This window comes from Ambystoma mexicanum, chromosome 5q (genome assembly GCF_040938575.1).
Source record: "Ambystoma mexicanum isolate Mex_15411 chromosome 5q, UKY_AmexF1_1, whole genome shotgun sequence".
In the NCBI taxonomy this organism is placed as follows: domain Eukaryota; kingdom Metazoa; phylum Chordata; class Amphibia; order Caudata; family Ambystomatidae; genus Ambystoma; species Ambystoma mexicanum.
In genome coordinates this window covers 66,961,329-66,984,387 of record NC_090933.1, presented here as the reverse complement: position 1 = coordinate 66,984,387, position 23,059 = coordinate 66,961,329, and the positions used below count along the sequence as shown (strand labels likewise).

The following is a 23,059-nucleotide window of genomic DNA, read 5'->3' as shown; positions in this document are numbered from 1 at the left end:
CTCCTCTCATCAAATACCCACTTTGTATGTACAGTTCATCTCTGATGTTCCAGAATTTAGCAACTTCAGCTTCTATCATTTTGCTCTTGTTCCACTTTGCTTCCTCCACATTCTTCATCACTTCTTTCAACACTACATCTCTGCTCATTTGTTCATCCCATTCCTGTCTAGACAATGTTTGATTTGACATTTCACAAATCAATTCCTGTTCTTCTGAACTATCATCAACATCACTGCAATTGGTTAAACATGACAAACGGTCCGCTGTATGATTCTTAGCGCCAGGAATGTAGATGATACTGAAATAAACTCTTGAAGCCTGGACACCCATCTTCTGATCCTGCTGGAGATCTTGTCCAAACCTTTCGTGCTGAAAACGTCCACTAGTGGCTTGTGATCCGTGTGGATTTCAAATCTTACACCGCACACAAAACTCCTGAATTTCTCAGTTGCCCACTTTATCGCTAATGCTGCTTTCTCTATAGTTGCATAATTCTTCTCTGGACCTTTGAGCAACCTAGAAGCGAATGCTATCACCAATTCTCTTCCGTCGTGATATTGAGTCAGTAATGCTCCAAGCCCTACATCACTAGCATCTGTTGTGATAATAGTTTTTCTTCCTCTTACATAACTCTGAAGAGCTGGTGCATCAGCAAGTGCCTCCTTGATGAACTGAAATTCATTTTCGCACTCTTCATCCCATGTAAATTTCTTGCTTATTTTCAACAGAGCTCTTAAATTAACTGTGTAATCTGATAAGTTTTTAATGAATTTGGCATAGTACCCAGCCATGCCTAAGAAGGTCCTGAGTTGTTCCTTATTAGCTGGTGTAATCATGAGTTTAATCGAATCTGCCAATTCTTTTTTTGGTGAAATCCCTTAACCGGAAATCACGTGTCCCAAATATTCAATCCCTCTTCTGTTGATTTTTGATTTTTCTTTACTGAGCACCATTCCAGCTTGATGTAATCTTCTCAAAACTTTGTTCAATCTCTTATTATGTTCTTCATCATATTTGGCATATATTAAAACATCATCCTGGAAAAATACAACTCTTTCTTCTCCTTCCAGAATCCTGTACATGACTTTCTGGAAGACAGATGCTGCGGAAATCAGACTAAATGGCATCCTTCTATACTGATAAAGACCTTCAGGTTTTATAAATGCTGTGGGATGCTTGGAACCTTCATGTAATTTCACCTGATGGTAAGCAGCAGTAAGATCCAAGGTGGAAAATAGTCTTGCTGCACCAAGTGTCAATATCAATTCCTGAATATTAGGCAAGGGGTGCCTCTCTGGGATTATGCATTTATTTAGTTCTCTCACATCTATTTACAGTCTCACCTTCCCTGAGCTTTTCCTGACAACAACCATGGGTGATACCCATTCCGCAGCATCTATCCTCTCAATTATTCCTTGGTCCTCCAACTTCTTTAATTCTAGTTTGACTTCACCTCTGAGTGCTAAAGGTATATTACGCAACTTTTGAGCAACAGGTCTAAAACATGATTTGAGCAAAATTCGATGGGAGAACCCTTTTAAACATCCTATAGTGTTCTCTTTAAAGACCTCATCTTTAATCTTCTGTATGCAATCTATTTTTGTTCCTTCCACCAGAAATACAGAGTCACTTGCATTGGGATCTAATCGAACCTTCAATAACTTCTGGTGAGTCCAACTAAGTAGTGAGGTTTGTCCATTCTTTGATACAGAAATATGACCAACTGCTTCCCTATCTTTGAATTTTATTGTAGCAAAAGACCAACCAAGGAGTTCAATCTTGGCTCCTCCATATGCTTTTGGTTTAACATCAACCTCACGTAGGTACTCTGGTCCACAGCTCTTCCATACGTCCTCTGGCATCAACGGATATCTAGCATCTGAGTCTACCATCATAACAATGGAATGTCCATTCACTGAAATCATTGTTCTTGGGCTATCAATTTGCACATCCTCATCAGACACCATAAATACGCATTCTTCTCATTTATCACTGTCACCAATCCAATTCAAGTTTGGGTCATCTCGTCGACTACTTCTACAACATTTGGCTAAGTGTCCTCTTCCACTGCATCTCCTACAGATTATCTTCAGTGCAGGGCAAGTGTTACTACTCGCCCAATGTGAAGAGCTGCAACACCTTTAACATGTCTCTGTATTGATGTTCACTCTCGGGTGTGGCCATTCTGTATGACTCAAACTGACTTAGTCTCTTATCGGACTCTTGCTTCTCATCAGCTCTCATTTTTGCATCTCTTTGGTGAACTGTACTTGTTCTTGTCGACATTTTCTTGTTAGTGCCTCTTACTGCTCCTATGATTTCGTCCTGATCAGTTTGCACAGCACTGATTGCTGATTTAATAGATACTTCCTTTATGCTATTCTCCAAAGTCTGCACACATGTTTCTGTGTGTTCTACTTCCTTGGCTAGTCTTAATACCACATCTAACGAAGGATCCTTCTCAGGGGGCGGGGCTCAGAGCGCATGCACGACTCCTCCCAACCTTGTTTCAGCTTCTGCCGTTTTCTTTTCACTTTAATATTTCGTCGATAATAAGCACAGCGCTGTACAGAGGCGGCAGCTTGCGTTTACAGGACACACGCAGGCTAGACAGGGGAACTTGCACCATAAGCGCAGCACAGGGGCTGCAGCCTGTCTTCACTGGACACGCGCAGGCTAAGCTGAGGGTAGCCGCTCCGACCTGCTTACCGGCCGGAGATCCCTCTCAATGGCCGAATGATGTGTGAAGTCCTCGTCACCATTGAAGTAGGGGCAGACGCAGGGTAAAGTAGTAAAGATTTATTATAGTAACTTAATCTATCTTTAGATAAATAGAGATAAATAAGAAAAGAAGGGGAAAGGGGACATGAATGTCATCTGTGCTTCTCTGTCCTTCGCTCTTCCTCAACTGTCATTCCGCTCCTTTCCATCCACAAGTTCACTCTTCTCCCTCGCGCGTGCCGGCTCCGTTCTCTTGACACTCCTCCTTTCTCCCTGTGTAGCATCTCGTGAGTTACAGTACCCCATGCAGACACAAGACACTACACTACGCCAGGCATGGTGTTTTAAAATGGTGGCTTCTGCAATAACGCGTCCAGCGTTGTCAGCTGCGTCAAAGTTACTTTTTAGGCGGACACTTGCTGTAGCTCTGCCTTGGGCAGCCAGAAGGGAGAGTTTGGCTTTTAGTGGCTCTGGTTCCGACTCTGCCAGGGCCTTTACCTCATCCACTTTGTGCAGTCATAGCTGGAGAGCAAGGTGGAATTGTTTGCTATACGCACCTGGTATGCTGCAGTGGACGCTATCTTTCTACCCATGGCATATCATTTCTTGCTCTCCTTGTCCGGAGGGGCTTCGGAGGAGGCCAAGGGGGTACCAGCTCTCTTGCGGGTGGTAGTAACAACCGGAGAGTCAGGTCGAAGCTGGCCCCTTATATATATAAGGGGTCGGAAGGTGCTGGTTTAAAAAGTTTCTCGATCCCAGGGTTCACCGTCCTGGTAACATTTGGTAGTTCCAGGGAAGGTTGAACCCTTTGGACAGATTTTAGCAGGAGGATAAATTGGATTGCCGGTTTTTTATCGCCCAACATATTCTCTGCAAAATCCTTTTCCTGTTGGGCCTCTTGTGTTTCGATGCCAAAATGCTCTGCAGCCCTTGTGAGTGTATCAATGAATAGTGGCTGGTTTTAAACCGGGGAGTCTGGTAATGGAGGGTCTTGCGGAACTGGAGAGTCCATCGCAAAAACCACAGACTCTGTGTCATCTTGGTCTTGATCGTCTCCCCCCCCCCGGCGTCGTAACCCCCTATGTCACCATAATAGGGTTCACCCTTGTCTAAGTATTCATCGTCCCCTACATCCTGGTCATAAAGGTCGTAGGAGAGGCAAGGAGTTTTGTGTGGTGGTTCAACAGCCAATTTTACTGGGGGAAGAAATCTCTTGTTATACGGTACAGCCGTTGCCTGGGACTGAGAGGCTGTAGGTGTTGTGTTGGAACCAGACACCTGTGTAGTGAGAGGCGTGGAGGCCAAGTTGTCCACAACATGTGGATGTTTTTCAAAGAAGTTTGCCAAGCAAATCATGCGACACATGACTCTCAATATCCTGTGCAGACCATCTGGCTGAACTGGGTATAACCCCTGGGTCGGAGGAGGCAGGAGTGGGAGTGGGAGTATGTTCCTCTTCTTCATCAAGACTGATAGAGTCAGGCTGATGTGCATGATCAGACTCTACTATAGTGTCCTGTAGGGGCATACTTTTATGTTTGCTAGATGGTTGCTCCCTAGCCTTCTCCTTGCTAAGTGAGTCCCTCTCTCTAGAGGAACTAGACTTGTCTCTTTCCTTGTGGTCCCTTCTCAGACAATGATTTTTCGGAGCTCGGGGTCGAAAAGGGGGCTTCGGAGGACTCCCTGCTTGTCCCCGGATATAGGCTGAACTTCGACCGCAGGGATGGCTTGCACGCCAGGAACAACAAGACGATTACAGGGCATTCGGCAGCTAGAAGAAGCAATGTTGCCCTCACCGGGACCTGAAGGTGAGCAGGAGTGCAGGAGCAGAGCCGCAGAAGAAGGCAGAGAGACGTCAAAGCCATCCAGAATGGATGGCAAGCAGCACAGCTGCACTGTGTAAGCGCGAACAGGACAGAAGATGCCACACAGACCCGGTTAGTCAGCCTAAGCGAAGAGGGGACCTGCAGGGCATTTCGGCAACCGCACCAAACACAATTTGAACTTTTTAAGGCGACAGAGACCAGAACGATAAGATTGTGAGTCAAAAAGGCAGAATACAACTGCAACACCCGACGGATATATGAGTGCATGGAATGCAGATATTGGGCAATCTGAACGTGAAAATTGAAAGGAAGAAATACTGAATAGTGGAAAAAATATACAATTGTGAATATAATGAGAGACTATTGCACATAAGAAAATAAGAAGTCCTGGCAGGCAAGTAACACCAGGCAAATTGCAAGCATATGAGAAGTCCTGGCAGGAGATTCTATGTCAAGACCGGAGGTGAATATTATGCTGTCTCTTCTTTATTTCTACCCTTCAGCAGATAATATAACATACAATTTTTGGTTGTTGTTGGGAAAGCGAAGAAACACATATCCAGAATCCATTCCCCATGAATCCCAGTGTCTCTGGTAGTCCTTATGCTCATACTGAGTCCTATGAGTCACTTCTTGCCTGGGTCCCATCCTCTTCTTTTTCTACTCTTCACAGAGTTAAGTGCCTTGTTTAGGCTTTAGCTATGCAAATGCGGATTGTTTACGCAAAGTTCTGTAAATTCTCAATGGTTCCATTATTTGATTATTTTGTACGGATTGGACATGTGTCTTCTAAACATCGACAATGTACTTGACCAGATACAGGGTGCTCTTCGGAGGGGCACTCTGCACCTGGCCAAGTCATTGCTCAATGCTGTTCTACGCCAGGAATTAGGCCAGATTGCATTGTCAACTAGACTTCACTGGCTGCGCTTGTCCAATTTTTCAAAAACGCTGTATCCCCCGCTCAATTCAATATATGAAGAATTTCGACTAATGATCAATGAGAGAAATACACCATTGGTAGAAAATGTTATGACTCTATGGTCAAATTGTTAGATGAATGCGCGCCTTCTCCAGCTGATCTGGAGTATCCACTCCAATATGTCAAGAAACGTGTATTTGAAAACGACTTATTAAGGACTTTAGAGTTGGTTCGCACAAGCAAACTATACACGGAAGCTGCTTTGTTTTCATCCAAGCGGACACCCCGGCGAATTATTTGGTGAAGTTTCCCTGTTGGTTGAGGGACGTCTATTTACGAATTAAGTTAAATTAGTACACCCTAGAAAGAATAATGAAATGGGAGAAGACCTCTGTTACTGAGGGGACCATGAGGTGCCGTTTTTACCACAACATAGTGCAGAATGAAACTCTAAAACATCTCGTAATTTACTGTCATTATTTTGAGATCAAGCGGGCCAGAATCCTGGGTTGGGATACAAGGGGCTTAACCTTGTCTACAAGGGTATGGTGTTGGAGGTCATTCATGTGGGGATACTCATCTAAGACAGTTCAGTCTTTAGCAAAATTTCTGGAAGAGCTGTGTGCTGAATTAGAACATAGGCACGATAATTATGAACAGTGATAATTCTTGCTTGTCAATTATTCAAACACAACTAACGCATGAATTTGTAAAATGTAACTGTTTTGTGATGGTTTCTGGTGATTTGTATGTTAGAGGACTGATTTATTAGTGAAATCAATGTGTGCTGGTAACACATTGTTATATATATGTTGCTTAAAAAACTGTTGCTATAATGTGATGTTAATTTAATTGTTTATAATCAAGAATGATTTACATCGAGAGCACTGCGTTATTTTATATGCTAGGTGAATGTTGTAAAAGTTTTTTGTGCCATAGATTATATGTTTCCACATTACGCTTTACATATGTTTATAACATGAAGCACACCGCAAATACGAACGTGAACTGTTTCAGTCGCTGGCACACCAAATTCTCCATCTTTTTCCTCACTGTGTATTCGCTGTCTCTCTCTCTCTCCCTCCCTTGATGCTGTCTGACAGAAGCACACGCGTAGAAAAGATATGTGCAACAGTCTCTCGTTATATTCACAATTGTATAAGAAAATAAGTTCTGGTAGGCAAGTGTAAGGGTGTCCCTATTTACGCTCAGACCAGAATCAATACACCTCTCTAGGGAAATAAGGCAAAAAGGCGATCTTGTAAGAATAACAAGTTTAATATTTACAAATGAGCATGGTAGCAAAGGACTCAGCTGCCTGAACGGTCTTCTCCTGTCCCTCTTCCCATCACTTTCCTGCCAGAGTGGTCTCAAGCAGGGATTTATATAGGTCTAACATGCCATAGTGATGTCACTAGAGCAGGATCATGGCTTCATCCCAATCCGTCCTTTTTCCATAATAAGGATGCTCCAAAGTCTTCTTTCTTGGTTGTCAGGGGTTTTGTCAGAGCATGCTATTCTACATTTTGCTAGCTATGCAAAAACACACTGTAGCTCATGCTTTCCTCCATTTTGCCAACTTTGCAAAAACAAACTGTAGCTCTGCAGACTTTTACAAACCTTGAGACCTAGCTCAAGGAAAATCTAACATTGTTATCCATGTTCAAACATTTTCCAGTCTTTCGATCCACATTCCACTCATCCTGCACACGTTTATCAGGGTCCTGTAGTTTCCGCCACAATTTAGATTTATAATTTTTATTTCTAAATGCACTTTGCCATACAAAACATGCTAGTCCTATTTTTAACACGATGGACCCTTGATGGACAGTGGACACCTGGTGAGTCAGTTCGTGCTGGCCATGGTGACGAACACTGCACACTAAGCCTGGGGTCTATTTTGAATCCCACAGGCCACACTCCTTCTGGGAAAGAGGGGGAGTTTGACACATCTACAGCACTAGCTAAGCTTTTAAAATGCCTTTAAAAGCATTCTATCCAACTGATAGTTAATTACGCCTTATATTTAGAAAATAACTACCTTCTTCAGTGCTTGCCTATGTCTGTGTATGTTAATGTTAAAGGATATTTATATTATGCACTATCACCACGATAGTGGTCCATTGGCGTTAGGATGGATCTGACAGAAAAGAGGAGTAAGTTAGGGTTTGTTAGTGGGACAAAGTTTGGAGAAAGAGCAAGGGAGCTGTGATGTGCTGTTGCAAGCTTTAGTTCTATTAAAACCGTTCACTGAGATTTTTGGTGTGGTATCCGGTCGGTGTCTGTCGAGTGCTGTTGTGTAAGGCTTTGTGTGGTGTGTTTGTTGTTGCGGTGTAGTGAAGTGGGCGCAGGTTGCTGTGGTTTAAGAGGTATGGCTCTGTTTAGTTAGGGCTTGAGAGGTGTATGAAGAGGGGTGAGGTTTTAGTAGTGTTGGATCATTAGCAGTGTTGTCTGAAGAGGCGCACACTCATGTTGTGTGTTCTCGAAGGTTTAGATTAATTTCTTCCTTACAGTGATTTTGTTTCAGCATGGCACAAGGCTGTCTCTCACCTCTCTGTCCATATGTTGCGCTAGTCAGTCTCTTCTAGTTCCCTCTTTGTTCTTACTCAGGTCAGCCCTCACATCCCAGTCTGCGCCTGATGCAAACCGGTCCCCGTGGATCTATCTAGTTGTGCCCTATGCCCATAGGTCTATCTGTGTGCTACATGGTTCAGTTCAGTCCTTAACACCATGTCCAGATTGATGCAAGGGAATCATCATACCTATGTCTCAGGTGAATTTTGTTGTGTGTCAGGTTAGTCGTTTCATGTCAGTCCATCTCTAGGAATTCTGTTAGGGTTTTGTGTATGTCAGTCTAGTGCATTAAATTCTCTACTTACTAGCTTGGCTGTGGATTTCTTCGAGTAGCGCTAGTGGTCTCGTTTTGGCTGGTGGGTTAGCCTATATGGAGGGGTTGGTTTGAAGATGGTTGTATTGTATGCGTGAGGTAATAGTTAAATAGTGTGGATGCAAAGTTGTGTTGAGTTGGTGGTTTACACATGGGGTCATGTTGTCATGTCTGTCAGGGGGATGCTTGGTAGTGGGTAAGGTTGATAGCTGTGGGTGTTTGTGTTAGCCTTGTTCGCTATTGTTCTGTCTTGATTGGATTGTCGATCATGGTCGGTTCAGCCTTGCGTTGTGTCTTTAATTCTTGCTGGTGGTCCCCTTCTCTGTTGGTTCTCGGTGTTGTCTGTACAATCATAGGTTTTTGTCAACTGGCTCTTTTTGCATTTTCAGTTGTATTGTTTCAGTTGTTTCTGTCTGGTTCCGAGGTCTTGAAAAGCCAGGTTTTGAGTAGTTTCTGAATTTTAGGTGGTCTTTTGCGTTTCCCATTCCTTTCGGGTGGTTGTTCCAGGTTTTTGTCACCAGGTGGGAGAAAGAGGAGCCCCCAAGTTTTTTCCTAGCGTATGGCTTTGGTTCCAGGCAGATTTTGGTGCTTGATCTAAGGAGGCTTGTAGATAGTTATTTTCTTTTGTAGGAATTCTGCTCCCGGACCGCTGATTGCTTTGTGTGTTATGCACATTGTTTTGAAGGTGATACATTGTTGGACTGGAAGCCGGTGTAGCATTTTTGGCACTGGCGTGATGTGGTCTCTTCTAGATAGTTTGAGGAGTTGGATGTGTTGCATTTTCTTCAGTAGGCATTCCGAGGTAGAGGCTGTTGGCATAGTCGATTCTTGACATGATAAGTGCGACGTTTGTCAATGTTTTGTGGGTGAAGGACAGCAATGGTAGGATTCTTTTTGAGAGAAGGAGAAAGAAGAATTTCTTGATTATTGTGTTTACTTGTGTTTCTAATGTTAGTGCGTTGTCCATTTTGACTACGTGTGATGGTGTGGGTGCAGTTCCCAATTCTATCGGCCACTATATGTAGGTGTTCTTCTCTTGGTTTTTGGATATAATCATGGATTTCTGTCTTTCGTGGGTTGATTTTTAGGTTGTTGGCGTTCATCCATCCGTAGATTTCTTTGAGACATTCTCCTAGAGTTGCGTTTTCTTCTTGTGCATCTTCAATTTTGTAGATAATTTGAGTGTCGTCTGCATAGTTGTAGCACTTAAGATTGTATTTTTTTAAGCTCTTGATTAGCAGCATCTGGTAGATGTTGAAGTACAGTGGTGATAGTGAGGATCCTTGTGGTACTCCACAGTTCTCTCGTGGAGCACATTTGAAAGGCTTTATCCAGACAGTCTCTGTTCTGTTTGCTAAGAATGATTTCATCCACAATAGTGCAAGGTCCGTTATACCTATCTTCTAACCTTCTGATGAGGGTGTCATGGTTACTGTGTAGAATACTGTGGAGAGGTGAAGCAGAATGAGGGCAAGGTTGTGTTAGTCAGCGTTTGTCTTTAGGTCATCCCAGAGAGATAGGAGTGCTGAATCTGTTCCTCTCGCAGGTCTGAAGTCGACTTGTGCTTGGTCCAGCAACCAGTGTTTTTCTACGTGCTCTTGGGTTTGTTTTCATACATAGGTTTCTAGGAGTTTTGATGGGTAGGGGATGTTTGAAAAAGGTCTGTAGTTGGAGAGGTCTTCCACATCGCCACTTGTGTTCTTAAGGAGTGCTTTAATATACACTGATTTGAAAGATTGGGGTACAGTCCCTGTTGCGAGCAAAAGATTCAAGGGATTTCTGTAGTATTCTAATGGTGTTCCCTTGTGTGAGGATTGATTTGTAGATGTCTGGGGGCAGGAGTCCATGGGCAAGCCTGCTTTCTTGCCATCTCTTTCCAGCTTGATGAATGTCTCTACTGAGATTTGCAAGAAGTTTTGGAGTTTGTGCTCTGGCTCCGCGTTGTTTCTGCTTGGTTGTGTGTTAGGATTGGTCGTCTGTTTTGTATGACTTGTCAGATGATGTTGATTTTATTTATATGCGATTAGGTTTACATGAGAGAGCCTTTGCAGTGCCCCCCCTAGTCCATTATAACACCTTAAAGAGTTATTGCCTAACTCTAAAGAGCTTGGGGGTTCAGGAGGATCCTGGTTCCTTCCCAACATTCTCCCCTTTCGTTACTTCTACTGTAACAAACCCATCCCCATGCAACATATCTACAACCCCAAATGTATCAGTTTGAGTTTTGCTGTTTATTGTATGGCAAGGTGCATTAGAACCCCAAATTGATACCATCATCTTTGCACTACTAGGTACATTGACACAAAATTTGAGACCCGATTGGAACATGCAGAAGAAAACCAAGAACAACACAATAACATACACCAGTATTTTTACTGCTCCCCCCAGCCATGACGGGACCCAATCAAAGGCAAACGATAGCCAATCCGTGTTCTGTACTCAATCTCCTTTCTTCATTTGAACACCGAGATTGTGCACTGCCTCAATGATGTGGGATAGTAACCCATCCTCCCTCCGGGGTTACAAAAGTGCAGCAGCTGCTTCCCAACTTTTTACACACTCCTCCTCCTCCTCCTCCTGTAGCTGTTAACAGATCCAACACATAGCGGTTCTGCATAGTCATGAGTCTCAACGCACGAAGCTCTACTTTGATATTGTTGAACCCATTCTCTGTATCATTGGCAAGCTGGACTAGCTCCCATCGGATGAAATGAACCCACTTAGAGTGAATAGCTGCTTGTACCCCAGGAGCCAATAAAGATTAAAAGAAAGTCTCTGCCGAGCTAAAAAGTCGATACTCATCATTTCTCTGAGCAGTGCGGAAAAGTCTTTTGAGATATAGTTTGGTATCTTCTTTCTTTTCAGCTGTGGAAAACGTTCTTTTTCTGGCAGCATACGAAATTCTTGTGTGATCTGCAAGTCTCTCTTGGCTTTTTAGGTGCTGGAGTGGCTGTTGGCGCCTTGATAGGCAGTTCTTTTCCATTCAGGTGTTCTTCCGGGATTACTAGTAGTACTGAGTGCAGGGTGGCCAGTGAACACTTGCCCCTTCAGGATGATGGTAGGTGAAAGTAGGCATGTCGGTCACGAGCCGTCCATCAGAGTGGGAAAATAAATAAACTCCTGTGTATAATCCGGAGTTCCTAAAACAGGGGCCTTACAAATCGCTTCTTTCAAGTCCTCAAATTGTCTATTCATTTCTTCAGTCCATTCCAATTTATTCTTTTTTTGTCTTCTGTCCTTCTGAGACTTTGTAACAGCGGCCTTGTGTAGGCTGGGTAGTCCAGGATCCATGCCCTACAATAATTACATAAGCCCAAAAACTGCTGCATTTCCTTGACAGTACTGGGCCTAGGGGTGGCGCCTACTGCCACCGCCCTATCTGGTAGTATTTTGTTCCCGTTTGGAGAGAGAAGTTGCCCCAAATATAGTACCTCCTTTTGGCAGTATTGTAGCTTCTTTTTATCTGCCTTGTACCCTTTGTGAGCCAGCAATTACAATAATGCAACAGAATCCCTCCTGCACTGCTGTTCATTTTCACTACATACTGAAGAGGGAAAATGGGACGATCCCTTCCCCCGATTCTCGTCCAGACCATGTCCTATGACGTCACGACCTAAGCACCCACCGCGGGAGGAGTTTGACCCGCTCACTGCCACCCCGGACGTCAAGATCCACCGTGGCCATGCCCCGCACACATAGGCAAGCTGCGCATCATCCCAGCCACGTGCTGGGACCTCGGGTTGAGCTGACACTGATCATATGGACTAACTCGATTAGACATCAGCCACAAATATCGCCATCGTTAGAGATGCCATGACGACATAGCCAGCGGACAAGAACACACGTGCCAACAAGCACATGGATCAGACACACACAAAGAACATACTCAGTGCTATGACGTAGATGACCACTCACACTCGCATATGCATAGTTATTTTTCACATAGGTCAACTACAGCACTGCAGAAACGCAAGAAGCCAGAAGAGCTTGTGTATATGCTTGCAGACGCTTCCTTGCTACTAAACATGAAGATGTAGCCCTGTATATGGACGAATGCATAAAAACCCATGTCGCCCCTCGCGACACCCGTATTATGGACCGTATGCCGCCACCCATGAGCTAGGCCAAGGTAGGCCGCAAACCAGAGTCCCCAGGCTGGAGCAGTCAGATGAAGCTGCAAGATGCTGATCATGCAGAACAAACCCTGACGAGAGCCCCACAGCCAAGGCCACGAAGTTGCAATTTACACACCGTGCTCCCCGCGCCAAGGTTACACTTGCTACTGCCAATCACTCCTCAGAGCCGAAATACAAATCACATACCCGTAATTCTGCTCCAGCCACGGTCTCCCAACACGTGACCAGGCCGACCTGATACGATGCCAAGCCCCAAGGACGAGAGAAGCTCTAGGGTATCACGTCTGGGACACCGACAGCGATGGGAAAGGAACACCTAACAGCCAGTAGTCAGACCTGTCCATTGTTCGCCACTGATTGTTGCCAGCACCAGCTAGACCAAACCAATCAGAATACGAGGGGCTAACTACTGGCGCCACTATAGTTTAGCCAATCACTAATTTTCCCATGTAACAATTCTCATGTAGAAACTATTAGGGACGACCCAAGCTTATCACCTGACCCAATTCTCTACCAATAACCTTTTCTTCTATATGGGTCTATACCGACCCTACCACTCTGGGAGCTAACCGGAGATAGCGTTAGGTTTAGGGGCTAGTTTTCCCAGGTGACGCACGTAGTCGTGTCATCCGGCTAGAAAAGGGGCCTGCGAGCCCACCACGAATGAGACGTTTTTCTGGGTACCTGTGATCCGAGAACCTGTCCCTGTCTGTTTTGTGCAATAAACAGCAGTAGCTCTTTGCTCTTGTGTGTGCCTCATACTCCTTTGGGACGTAGGAGTTGGGGCCTCCACAACCCAGGAGGTCAGCGGACGGCCCTGCCGACCCGCGGGAAATGACCCCGACAATACCAGCAGATGATCCACATACTGGATGATCGCGCTAGGCACCTGAATATTTTCCAAGTCGGCGTGCAGCACTCTATTGAAAATACTCAGACTTTCACAGTACCCTTGAGGCAATCTCATGTGCTCCACGCGCCAGTGACCATTCAGTGAGATACCATGATACTATGAATCAGGGTGGAGTGGGATTGAGAAGAACGCATTCTTCAGATCCACCAACGTGATGTACGTGACTGTCTTGGGAATGCTACATAGGATCGTTGCAGGATTTGGAACTACCGGAAACTCCTTCTACACCCCGTCATTAAGAGGACGTAGATCCTGGATCATCCTCCAACTACCCCCTGTTGCTTTCTTGACTGGGAATATGGCCGTATTACACAGGGATGTGGATGGCACGATGATCCCTTGTTCTAATAGAGCCTGACTAGAGCCTTTTATCCCTTCCTCCGCTTCCCTTAACAACGGGTACTGCCGCACACTCTGGAGCACTGCTCCTGACTTCAACGTGATCTGTACTGGGGTCACATCTCTCAGTAACCCAACATCTAACGGTTTAACAGTACATAATTGTGCTGGCACATATCGCGTGTCTGCCTCAAAAAATAAAGACGGGTCACCACTGCCATCAGGGGGCATTGTACCTTCCTATACTCCACCATTTTATCACAGGGGATGTAGATTACCAAAACGATCTCTGCATTTTGCTCATTGTCCTCAAATAACTCATCGTACTGTCAGGTCAACACACAGTACTGCGCGCCATTCGCACCCATCCCGATCTGTTCCAATTGGGACTGCTCGTCTGACACTACTAGTTCTTACAAATCGAATGACAATATTGTCCCTGCCACCACCTCGGGTGGCACCATGGGTCAGAAAAAATCTGTGGGCACTCGCCAACATTTTGTCGCAATTTGAGGCACTGCTTTTGCTAGTACCTTGATGCCATCAACAAATGTGTCTGGGACCACAGGAATTCCATGGACTGATTCCCTTGCCATTGCATTGATTATTACCATTGCTCGAGCTACACACATCCAAGGAGTGGAACACACTGCCCCTTGATCTGTGAATGATAAAGTTACATTTAGTTTACTGAGCAGGTCCCTACCAAACAAGTTAAGAGGGGAACTCTCTGAATATAACAAGGGGGCTTGTACTACCTTTCCTCCCACTTTAATATCCAGCTCCCCAGTGTATGGAACCATAGAAATTGCCCCAGCGAATCCCTGTGTGTCAATAGTTTCACCCGATAAAGGAAAGTTCCCCTCCATAATGCATGATTTAGTCACACCTGAATCTACCATAAATATAAATCCCATCCCAGTTGCAAAATGCCCCCATCTCCAGCAATACCAACACTATGATGTTCCCAATCCTCCTCCCTGGGGCCCTATCCCCCAAAGCCTCCTGTCGTTGTTCCTTGAAATCCCGGTCTTCCCCTTGGTGCTCCTCCATACTGCCACTGTGTGTTGGTGTACTGTTCCCCCCCACCCCATTGTCCCTGTCCACCTTCAGCCCATAGTGCCGCAATAGTGACATTCACAATCTGCCGAGTAGCTCACGTCTTTCCCCCCGGAGCCAATGTCATCACCGGTGCTTGGACGACAACCTTATTTAGTTTCTTTTCCACTGGTTTTGTCTCGTCCATCTGCTGCTTCTGGGTGGTCTCCATGTCCCGCTCCTTGATTCTCTTACAATGGTGGACTATTATGCTTTCATCTCCGTCCACCCTTTGGCTTCAACTCCCACAATGTTATCTAGTGTCTTCTGGACCTCTTTTGGTAATCCCCTCTTTACGATAAAGTAGAAAAACGGTACCTCCTGTCTCAACTCTACACATTTCCTGTAATTTAAGAATAAATCTAACTGAGTCCTCATCATCGCCCATTGTGCACTGCATTAAAGAATGCAAGTCAGGGGTATCTGGGTACATTTCTCGTAGGGCATCCATACCCTTGCCCCTTACTTCATTAAAGTCTGCTCCATCATGTTCACTATTTGCAAGAATTATCCAAGGGTACCCAGCTCTTACCCATATGTTCCCAGCCTGGTCTCCAACTATGGCGACCAGTAAACTCTTAAGGTCTCCTAGTGCTAAGGCTACCCCAGCTGTTTGTTTCTCAAATTCATAGATCCATTTACTGGCTCTGGCTGTAAGCTGGGGGAGAGCTTTGATCAAATCATTTGTGTCCATTTGAGGCCATGGCACATACTGCGTTATCCCTACTCCTTTATGTATAAGAGGCATCTGCATTTCTATTTTGTTTTCAACCCATTTTTTGGTATTTTTCTGATCTTGTACTACCACCATTAAATCTGGTTATTTCTCGGTCTATCCCTTCCCACTGCCTCTGGTGGCAGGGATGGGTTTCTCGCCGCTTCCTCTCCTCAATCTCTTTCTTCTGCTGCCTCTTCATTATTTCTACCACCTTGATCTTCCCATTCATTTTACCTCGCTGGTTTGACTTCTTGCACCAGAACCCTTCATATCCTCTGCCCATCATCTTTTGACACAAACATTTCTTACTGCCCCAACGTTGAATCTAAGAAAATAAATCTCCCGACTTTGAATCCCCTATTTTCCGCACCGGTACCCTTATTTCTGGTGGTACTTATCCAGGTTCATTTAACCTAACCAACCTTTCCAGCAATGCTGTTAACTCCTTGTTCATATCTGCTTGAAAACCCCCTGGGTACACTGATGCTACGGGCATGTCAGCGCTTGTGGACAGGTTATATGGAGGTGGAGGTGCAAAAGCTCTTGAGCCCCCCCCCCACCTGTTGCTGATCCGGATGATACTGTTTACGACAATTTCTCCATCACTGGAGGCTTATAGACTGGATTTGAATACGCCTACTGCAGGTTTAGGCGTTACATGTTATATACCCTTACATTGGATCTCTTTTTTTATCTTCCTGGTCTTCCATATCCTCGAATAAACGCCAGAGATCTAAAATCTCTTTTCTTTTTTGTAACTCCCTCCCCTTATATTTTGCTTCTAAAAAGATGGACATTTATTTTATTTGTGGGGTATTTCTGTTATGGGAGTCCTGCTCTGGACAGGAGCAGGACATCCCCCCCTTCCTTTGTTTCCAACACCCATTGTCTATGATATTTTTCTATCCTGTCACAGCACAGTGGCAGGGCCCTATGCATGTGTCTTATTGGGGTTTCTTCCCCATACTTCTGTTGCGCGTCCCTTATGCTTTACTTAGACCTTACTGCTATGCTGCGCACGCTGCTGCTTGTTGCACAAAAATACAGATCAACCCACTTTTTCCCCACCCCTGTGTTCCCCACTTTCTTTTCACACACACAGCAACTCATCCACCTTCCTTCCTTTTTTACCACAAAAGACAGTAAGAGAAAATATACTAAAATAATTGACAAAAATCCAGGCACATTCCTTCTACCGAGACACTTCTTATTTTTTCCTCATATCTCCGTAGTACCACCTTCTCAGCTTTTTTTACATGCTGAGGATCCTAATGTTTTTATCATCATAAAGGAATTCTACCTTCTCAACCTATTATGGCTGAGGATCCCTTACCTCCCAGTCTTTATATGCTGAGGCTCCCTTTTTCAGTTATAAAAAGTAAAAAAACAGAACTACGCAGCAATTTCAATACATAACCCACCTCCTATCCAATCTATACCTTAACACATCACCAAGTCCTATCCACTCTATGTCATTGACCTCGTACTTCATCCATTCACACCTCAAATACTGTCATACACACAACCCCTTCTTGTTATCTCTTATAAGAGTCTACTTACATGTGCGTGTTCACCTGAGTTTCCTCTGTTACAGGGTCCAATACCGGCCTGTCCTCTCACTTCAGAGAGGAATTCTATTAAAATGGCTCCTAAAACCGCTCAGGAAACACTTTTTTTTTAATTTGGGGGACCAGGCACTGTAGGTCGGCGTGGCTCTTTTTCCTGAAGAAGAGGCCTGGAGCCTTCAGCAAAGTACGGGGAGAACTGGGATCACATTGGGATAGTCACCACTTGTAAAGGTGTCCTTAATTACGCTCAGACCAGAATCAATACAACCCTCTAGGGAAATAAGGCAAAAAGGTGATCTTGTAAAGATAACTAGTTTAATCTTCACACACATGAGGATAATAGCAAAGGACTCAGCTGCCTGAATGGTCTTCTCCTGTCCCTCTCCCCGTTCCTTTCCTGCCAGAGTGGTCTCAAGCTAGCTTGCCATAGTGATGTTACTGGAGCTGGATCATGGCTTCACCCCAATCCGTCCTTTTTCCTTAATAGGGATGCTCCAAATCCTTCTTTCCTTGTTGTCAATGGTTTTGTCAGAGCATGCTGATCTACATTTTGCTAGCTATGTAAAAACACACTTTAGCTCATGCTTTCCTCAATTTTGCTAACTATGCAAAAACACAATGTAGCTCTGCAGACTTTATACAAACCTTGAGGCATAGCCCAAGGAAAAACTAAACATTGTTATCCATGTTCAAACACTTTCCAGTCATTCTATCCATATTCCACTCATCCTGCTCACGTTTATCTGGGTCCTTTAGTCTCCTCCAAAATTTAGACTTCTAATTTTTATTTCTAAATGCACTTTGCCATACATAACATGCTAGTCCTATTTTTAACACAATTGACCCTTGATGGACACTAGACACCTGGTGAGTCAGTTCCGGCTGGCCATATTGACAAACACTGCACACTAAGCCTGCGGTCTATTTTAAATCCCACAGGCCACATTGCTTCTGGGAAGGAGGGGGGAGTCTGACTCATCTATAGCACTAGCTAAGCTTTTAAAATGCCTGGGATCTGACATTATACCCAACTAATAGTTGATTGTGCCTTACACTTAGACAATAACTACCTTCTTCAGTGCTTGTCTTTGTCTGTGTATGGGATTATGTTTGCATGAGAGCGCCTTCCCAGTGCTCCTCTTCCCCTCTAGTCCATTATAGCGACTTAAAGAGGTCTACCCTAAATCTAAAGCGCTTGGAGGTTCGGGAGGACCCTGGTTCCTTCCCAACACACGTTAACCAGGCAAATTGCAAGTAAATAAGAAGTCCTGGCAGGAGATTATATCAGCCAGTTGGAAGGGCTTAATAAGTCCTGGCAAGGAAGTGTACTAGGCAAGTGGAAGCACAAGAGAATTCTTGGCAGGGGAGTACACAAGGTAAATTGAAAACCTACAGAGAAGTCCCAAGAAAGGACAGTGTTGGATTGATCAAAGAAGGAACTTTGTACAAGAAGGCAATCACATGGCTAAATAGCGTTACACCAAACAGGATTGTTGTGGGCCAAGAAAAGACACAGAACTGTTACTCCAAGACACAATGCCACCCATTGAAGAATCCAGTGAAGGAAGCCACTCTCTGGAAGCAAGGTTTTGCTACCTTGGAGAACTTTCATGTTGGAGCGGTTATATTTTCATTGATGAACACTTTTGCAAATACCAGGCTAAAGACATTTTCCCTTCACGACTTATTATTTAGTTTGTAGTGTGAGGCTCAGAATAGGACGTTTGGATACAAGGACGGCTTTTAATTTGACATCCTGGAAAATACAGTTCCTTCATTTTTTTGGTTTTTGGGTAGGGAAATTCCTCTTAGAGCAGGCATTTTTCCAACCTGTTTTTGTTAGTAAAAAGTCTTTAAAGAGAAATATGACATCTTTGTGTCTGGCTTTCATTTCTGACCCCTCACAGTTCTCATACACCTTAGCTAATACATACCCCACAAAAGGAGTTCTAGTCTTGGGGGGAGGGATGATGACATAAGTCCCTCTCTGGGGTTTTCCTGTCCACAAAGGGGGAGTCGCCACTGGAGGCATCTCTCCTACCCTGTCCTCTAGGGGGTTAAGCATATTGGGCTCACCTACCTAGTCCCAAAGGGGGTGGCTCCCCCTGGAGGAGAGGTGACCATCTCCTTGGTCACAGCCAGCTCTGACCTGCTTCACGAGTCCCCTCTGTGCTCCCCAATGGTGCTGTCGTTGTGCTCTTTTCTTCGTGGGACATATCCCCTCGCTGCCGCGCCACCCTCTCTCCTCCATAAATCTCCCTCGCCCCCAACCAACATTTCATAATACCTTGTGGGAACCATGCGCCATGAGTGGATGCAGGAATATGCCAATACCCTTTATCATCAGCCTCCACCTTAAAGCTACAAAACATATGGCAAGCTCACTGCTATGCTCCGAAAAAAACCTACTGATCACCTACTTCCAGAGATGCACACTAGCTATCAAACGTCATACAAAGGAATACAAAGTATGTTTGTTTTATGGGTTTTTTTTTATTGCATCATCATCTGTGAATGGATTTCAATTGCAACATCTACAGAATCCATGCATACATTGTATTTCCAGAAAGTTTGTCATTTTCTGAAGGTTGAAAAAAAACTATTTCAACTAGATAATAATTCAACAAAGTGCACACTTCTCACTTTCAATAAACAAACTATACAGTTACTCTGAAGTTGTTGCACATGCATGTTTTAGCTGTAGAAGAGAACGCAGTGAGGAAATGCATGCATTGCGCTTCAAGTTGAAAACACATTTCCTTACTTGTCTGCCAACAAGTTTGGCAGTTGCCCCGATGACAAGGTTCTTCACACCTATGAAGGCCACAGTTCAGCTTGTGTCCACAAATCAAGGAACATTTGTGTTCTTTGTCCTTTTGATAGAGAAAAAAAGCAGTGTTAAATCCCCCAAAACACAAAGTTTAGGTGAAAAAACAAAAAACACAAATTGCATCAGTGATGTGCCCATGCATTAAAGAATAAAAATGGGTTAGTCGGTTGTCTTTTTTTGTGCTCGGCACAATCAGTACTAGGCTCTAAACTTGCTTTAATGTATCCATGCATCCAATGCCAGTAACCATAAAAACAGTAGTTCAGAGGTTATCCAGAGATAGGCACTTAGCACAACTCAGTACATCATGACAAAGCAAACTGTGAGGAAACAAAAACCATCTAGCCTAAAGCTTTTCTTTATTTTTGTGCAATGTCTGAGCTGTGGCTTACATGTAAGTGAACATGTACTATTACAAGAATGAGAGTCAAGATTGTATGCTGCAGAATGTTTTCGGCAACAGATAAAAGTGACATTAAAGGATATGTGTTTAAAGGCACATGAGGATGCGGCTACAACCACACATCCTCATGTTAATCGATGCAGTGTTTTTTGGTTTTGGCGGCGTTAGCCACCTATCGCCAAAACATTGGTATCGTACGTACTGTATAAGAGAAAGGAAAAGGGGGAGTTCGGGAGCAGTGTATGGCATTGGCATGGCAACTTGCAAATGCTTGGCGATGAAATGGCTGAAGCACCAGCTGCGCCTTGATTTTTTTCCATTTGCTTGGCTTGGTTTTTAATTTATTTGCTTCCGCTATTCGTGCTTTAATGAGCGCACTAAACGCACAGGTAACCACAGCTGCCCATCGCACCTTTGCCCTTTGCGGTTTCTGTAAGGAACAAGTTACTTACCTGTAACTGTTGTTCTCCAGCATGGGTCTGGCATGGATTCACATGCTCATGAATATTCCCCGTCGTCAGGCTGGGAATCCTCGGTAAAGAAAAAACCAGTATCAGTTTCGTTTCTGATCTGTCTTTCGTAGTAATAACCAATCACTGGTCTCTGCCTCATACTGACCACAGCCAATGACTGCCCTCTACCTAAGCACCGCCTCTGGCAGCCATCTTCAGATTTGGAAGCATGTGAAGTGGCAGTATGACCAAGTGAAGAGCCGCAGAGGGGTAGGCGGGAGGGTTCGCATGTGAATCCATGCCAGACCCATGCTGGAGAACAACAGTTACAGGTAAGTAACTTGTTCCTTCTCCAGCATGGGGTCTGGCATGGATTCACATGCTCATGAATAAAGAATACATAGCAGTACACACATGCACAACCACGGGAGGTGGCAAAGGCTCAACATTAAGCATTGCATCAAGCTCAACATTAAGCATCTTACCTCCTCACCAGGCTCACCTCAGGCGAACAGGTTGCGCAGCACTGCTTGGCCGACCCTGGACTCCTCCCTGGAATCCCGATCGACGCAGTAGAACTTCGTGAAGGTGTGCGTCGACCTCCACGACGATGCATATGTCCAGCAGGGGCACACCAGAAAGGAACGCCGTGGTAGCTGCGATCGCTCTGGTGGAATGGGCTCTCGGACGGCCAGGCAGCGGTCGGTTTGCCAACCGATGACAGTACATGATACAGCCGGAGAGCCATCTGGAAATGGAAGCCTTCGAGAGAGCCTTCCCCTGATTGACAGGTCCAAAGTTCACAAAGAGTTGTGACGTCTTCCGAAAACACTTCGTGCGGTCCACGTAGAACTTCAGCGCTCTAGCCACATCCAGCGAGTGCAATGTTCTCTCAGCCGGCGACGAAGGCGACGGGAAGAATACAGGCAACACCAAGGGTTCGTTGAGGTGGAAGTCCGACGGTACCTTGGGCATGAAGGAGGGGTGCGTCCTGAGCACTACCCTCGTGTCGTTAAAAGTCAAGTACGGGGCCTTGCAGGAAAGGGCCTGGATCTCTCCCACCCGTCGTGCGGAGGCGATGGCCACAAGAAACGCTGTTTTCCACGACAGAAACTTCAACGGGGCCGAGTGCAGAGGCTCGAACGGAGGTCCCATGAGCTTGGTCAGCACCACGTTGAGCTCCCACGCCGGGGCCGGAGCCTTCACCGGCGGGAACGATCTGAACAGTCCCTTCATGAACTCTTTCACCAGACGATGAGACCACAAGGACGTCCGCCCCGTGGTTCTGGTGTATCGGGAGATCGCAGCAAGATGAATCTTGATGGACGCGTGTGCCAGTCCAGCTTTGGCCAGCGTCAGCAGGTACGGCAGTACTTGGGGAGCCGTAATCCGTAGAGGGTTAATCTTCTGTGCGTGGCACCAGACAGAGAACCTCTTCCATTTGTGTCCGTAGCATTTAAGAGTCGAGGACGCCCTGGCCTTTGCAAGAACCTCTCTGCAGTCGGCCGGTATGTCGTATCCTCCAAACTCTAGCGCTGCAGGAGCCAGGCCTGCAAGTTCAGCGATTTCGTGTCGTGGTGGAGGATGGCGCCTCCTTCCCTGGAGAGCAGATCCGCGTCCACCGGCAGCTTGATTGGCGGGGACGCTGACAAGTCCAGAAGGTCCGGGAACCATATCTGCCTCGGCCACGCAGGTGCGACGAGGATCATCCTGCACCGTGACCTCTTGAGCTGGTTGACGAGCCGGATTAGCAGTGGCAAAGGAGGGAACGCGTAGAGGAACAGGCCCTCCCAGGGGAACGAGAAAGCATCGCCCATGCTCCTCGCCTGGGGAAACCTGCTGGCGAACCTCCGGCACTTGGAGTTCGTCGCCGTTGCGAACAGGTCGATCTGGGGTGTGCCCCACCGTCGGAAGAGGCGATCCACTAGATCCTGCCGTAGTTCCCACTCGTGGCACGAGCGCAGCTCCCTGCTGAGTGAGTCGGCGATGGTGTTTTTTATCCCTACCAGATGAAACGGCACCAGAAACATCCCTTGGGCGACTGCCCAATGCCACAGGTCCTGCGCCTCCTTGGACAGTGCTGGGGACCTGGTTCCGCCCTGTTTTCTGATGCAAAACATGGTGGTGGTGTTGTCGGTGAAGATCCTCACCACCTTGCCCTTGAGGGACGGAAGGAAGGACCTGAGGGCCCAAAACACTGCACGGAGCTCCAGGACGTTGATATGTAAGGATTTCTCCGTCGGGA

The 23,059-nt window shown here is 45.5% G+C and overlaps 1 protein-coding gene across 1 annotated transcript in view; it reads right to left on the bottom strand.

Moving 5' to 3' along the window:
- The window catches only part of NFX1 (nuclear transcription factor, X-box binding 1), a 2,569,209-nt gene that overhangs the window by 1,271,421 nt on the left and 1,274,729 nt on the right, over positions 1-23,059 (bottom strand). Inside the window, exon 13 of the mRNA XM_069620539.1 lies at positions 19,894-20,002. Coding sequence (XP_069476640.1) covers positions 19,894-20,002 — 109 coding nt within the window. The remainder of the gene's footprint in view (positions 1-19,893; positions 20,003-23,059) is intronic.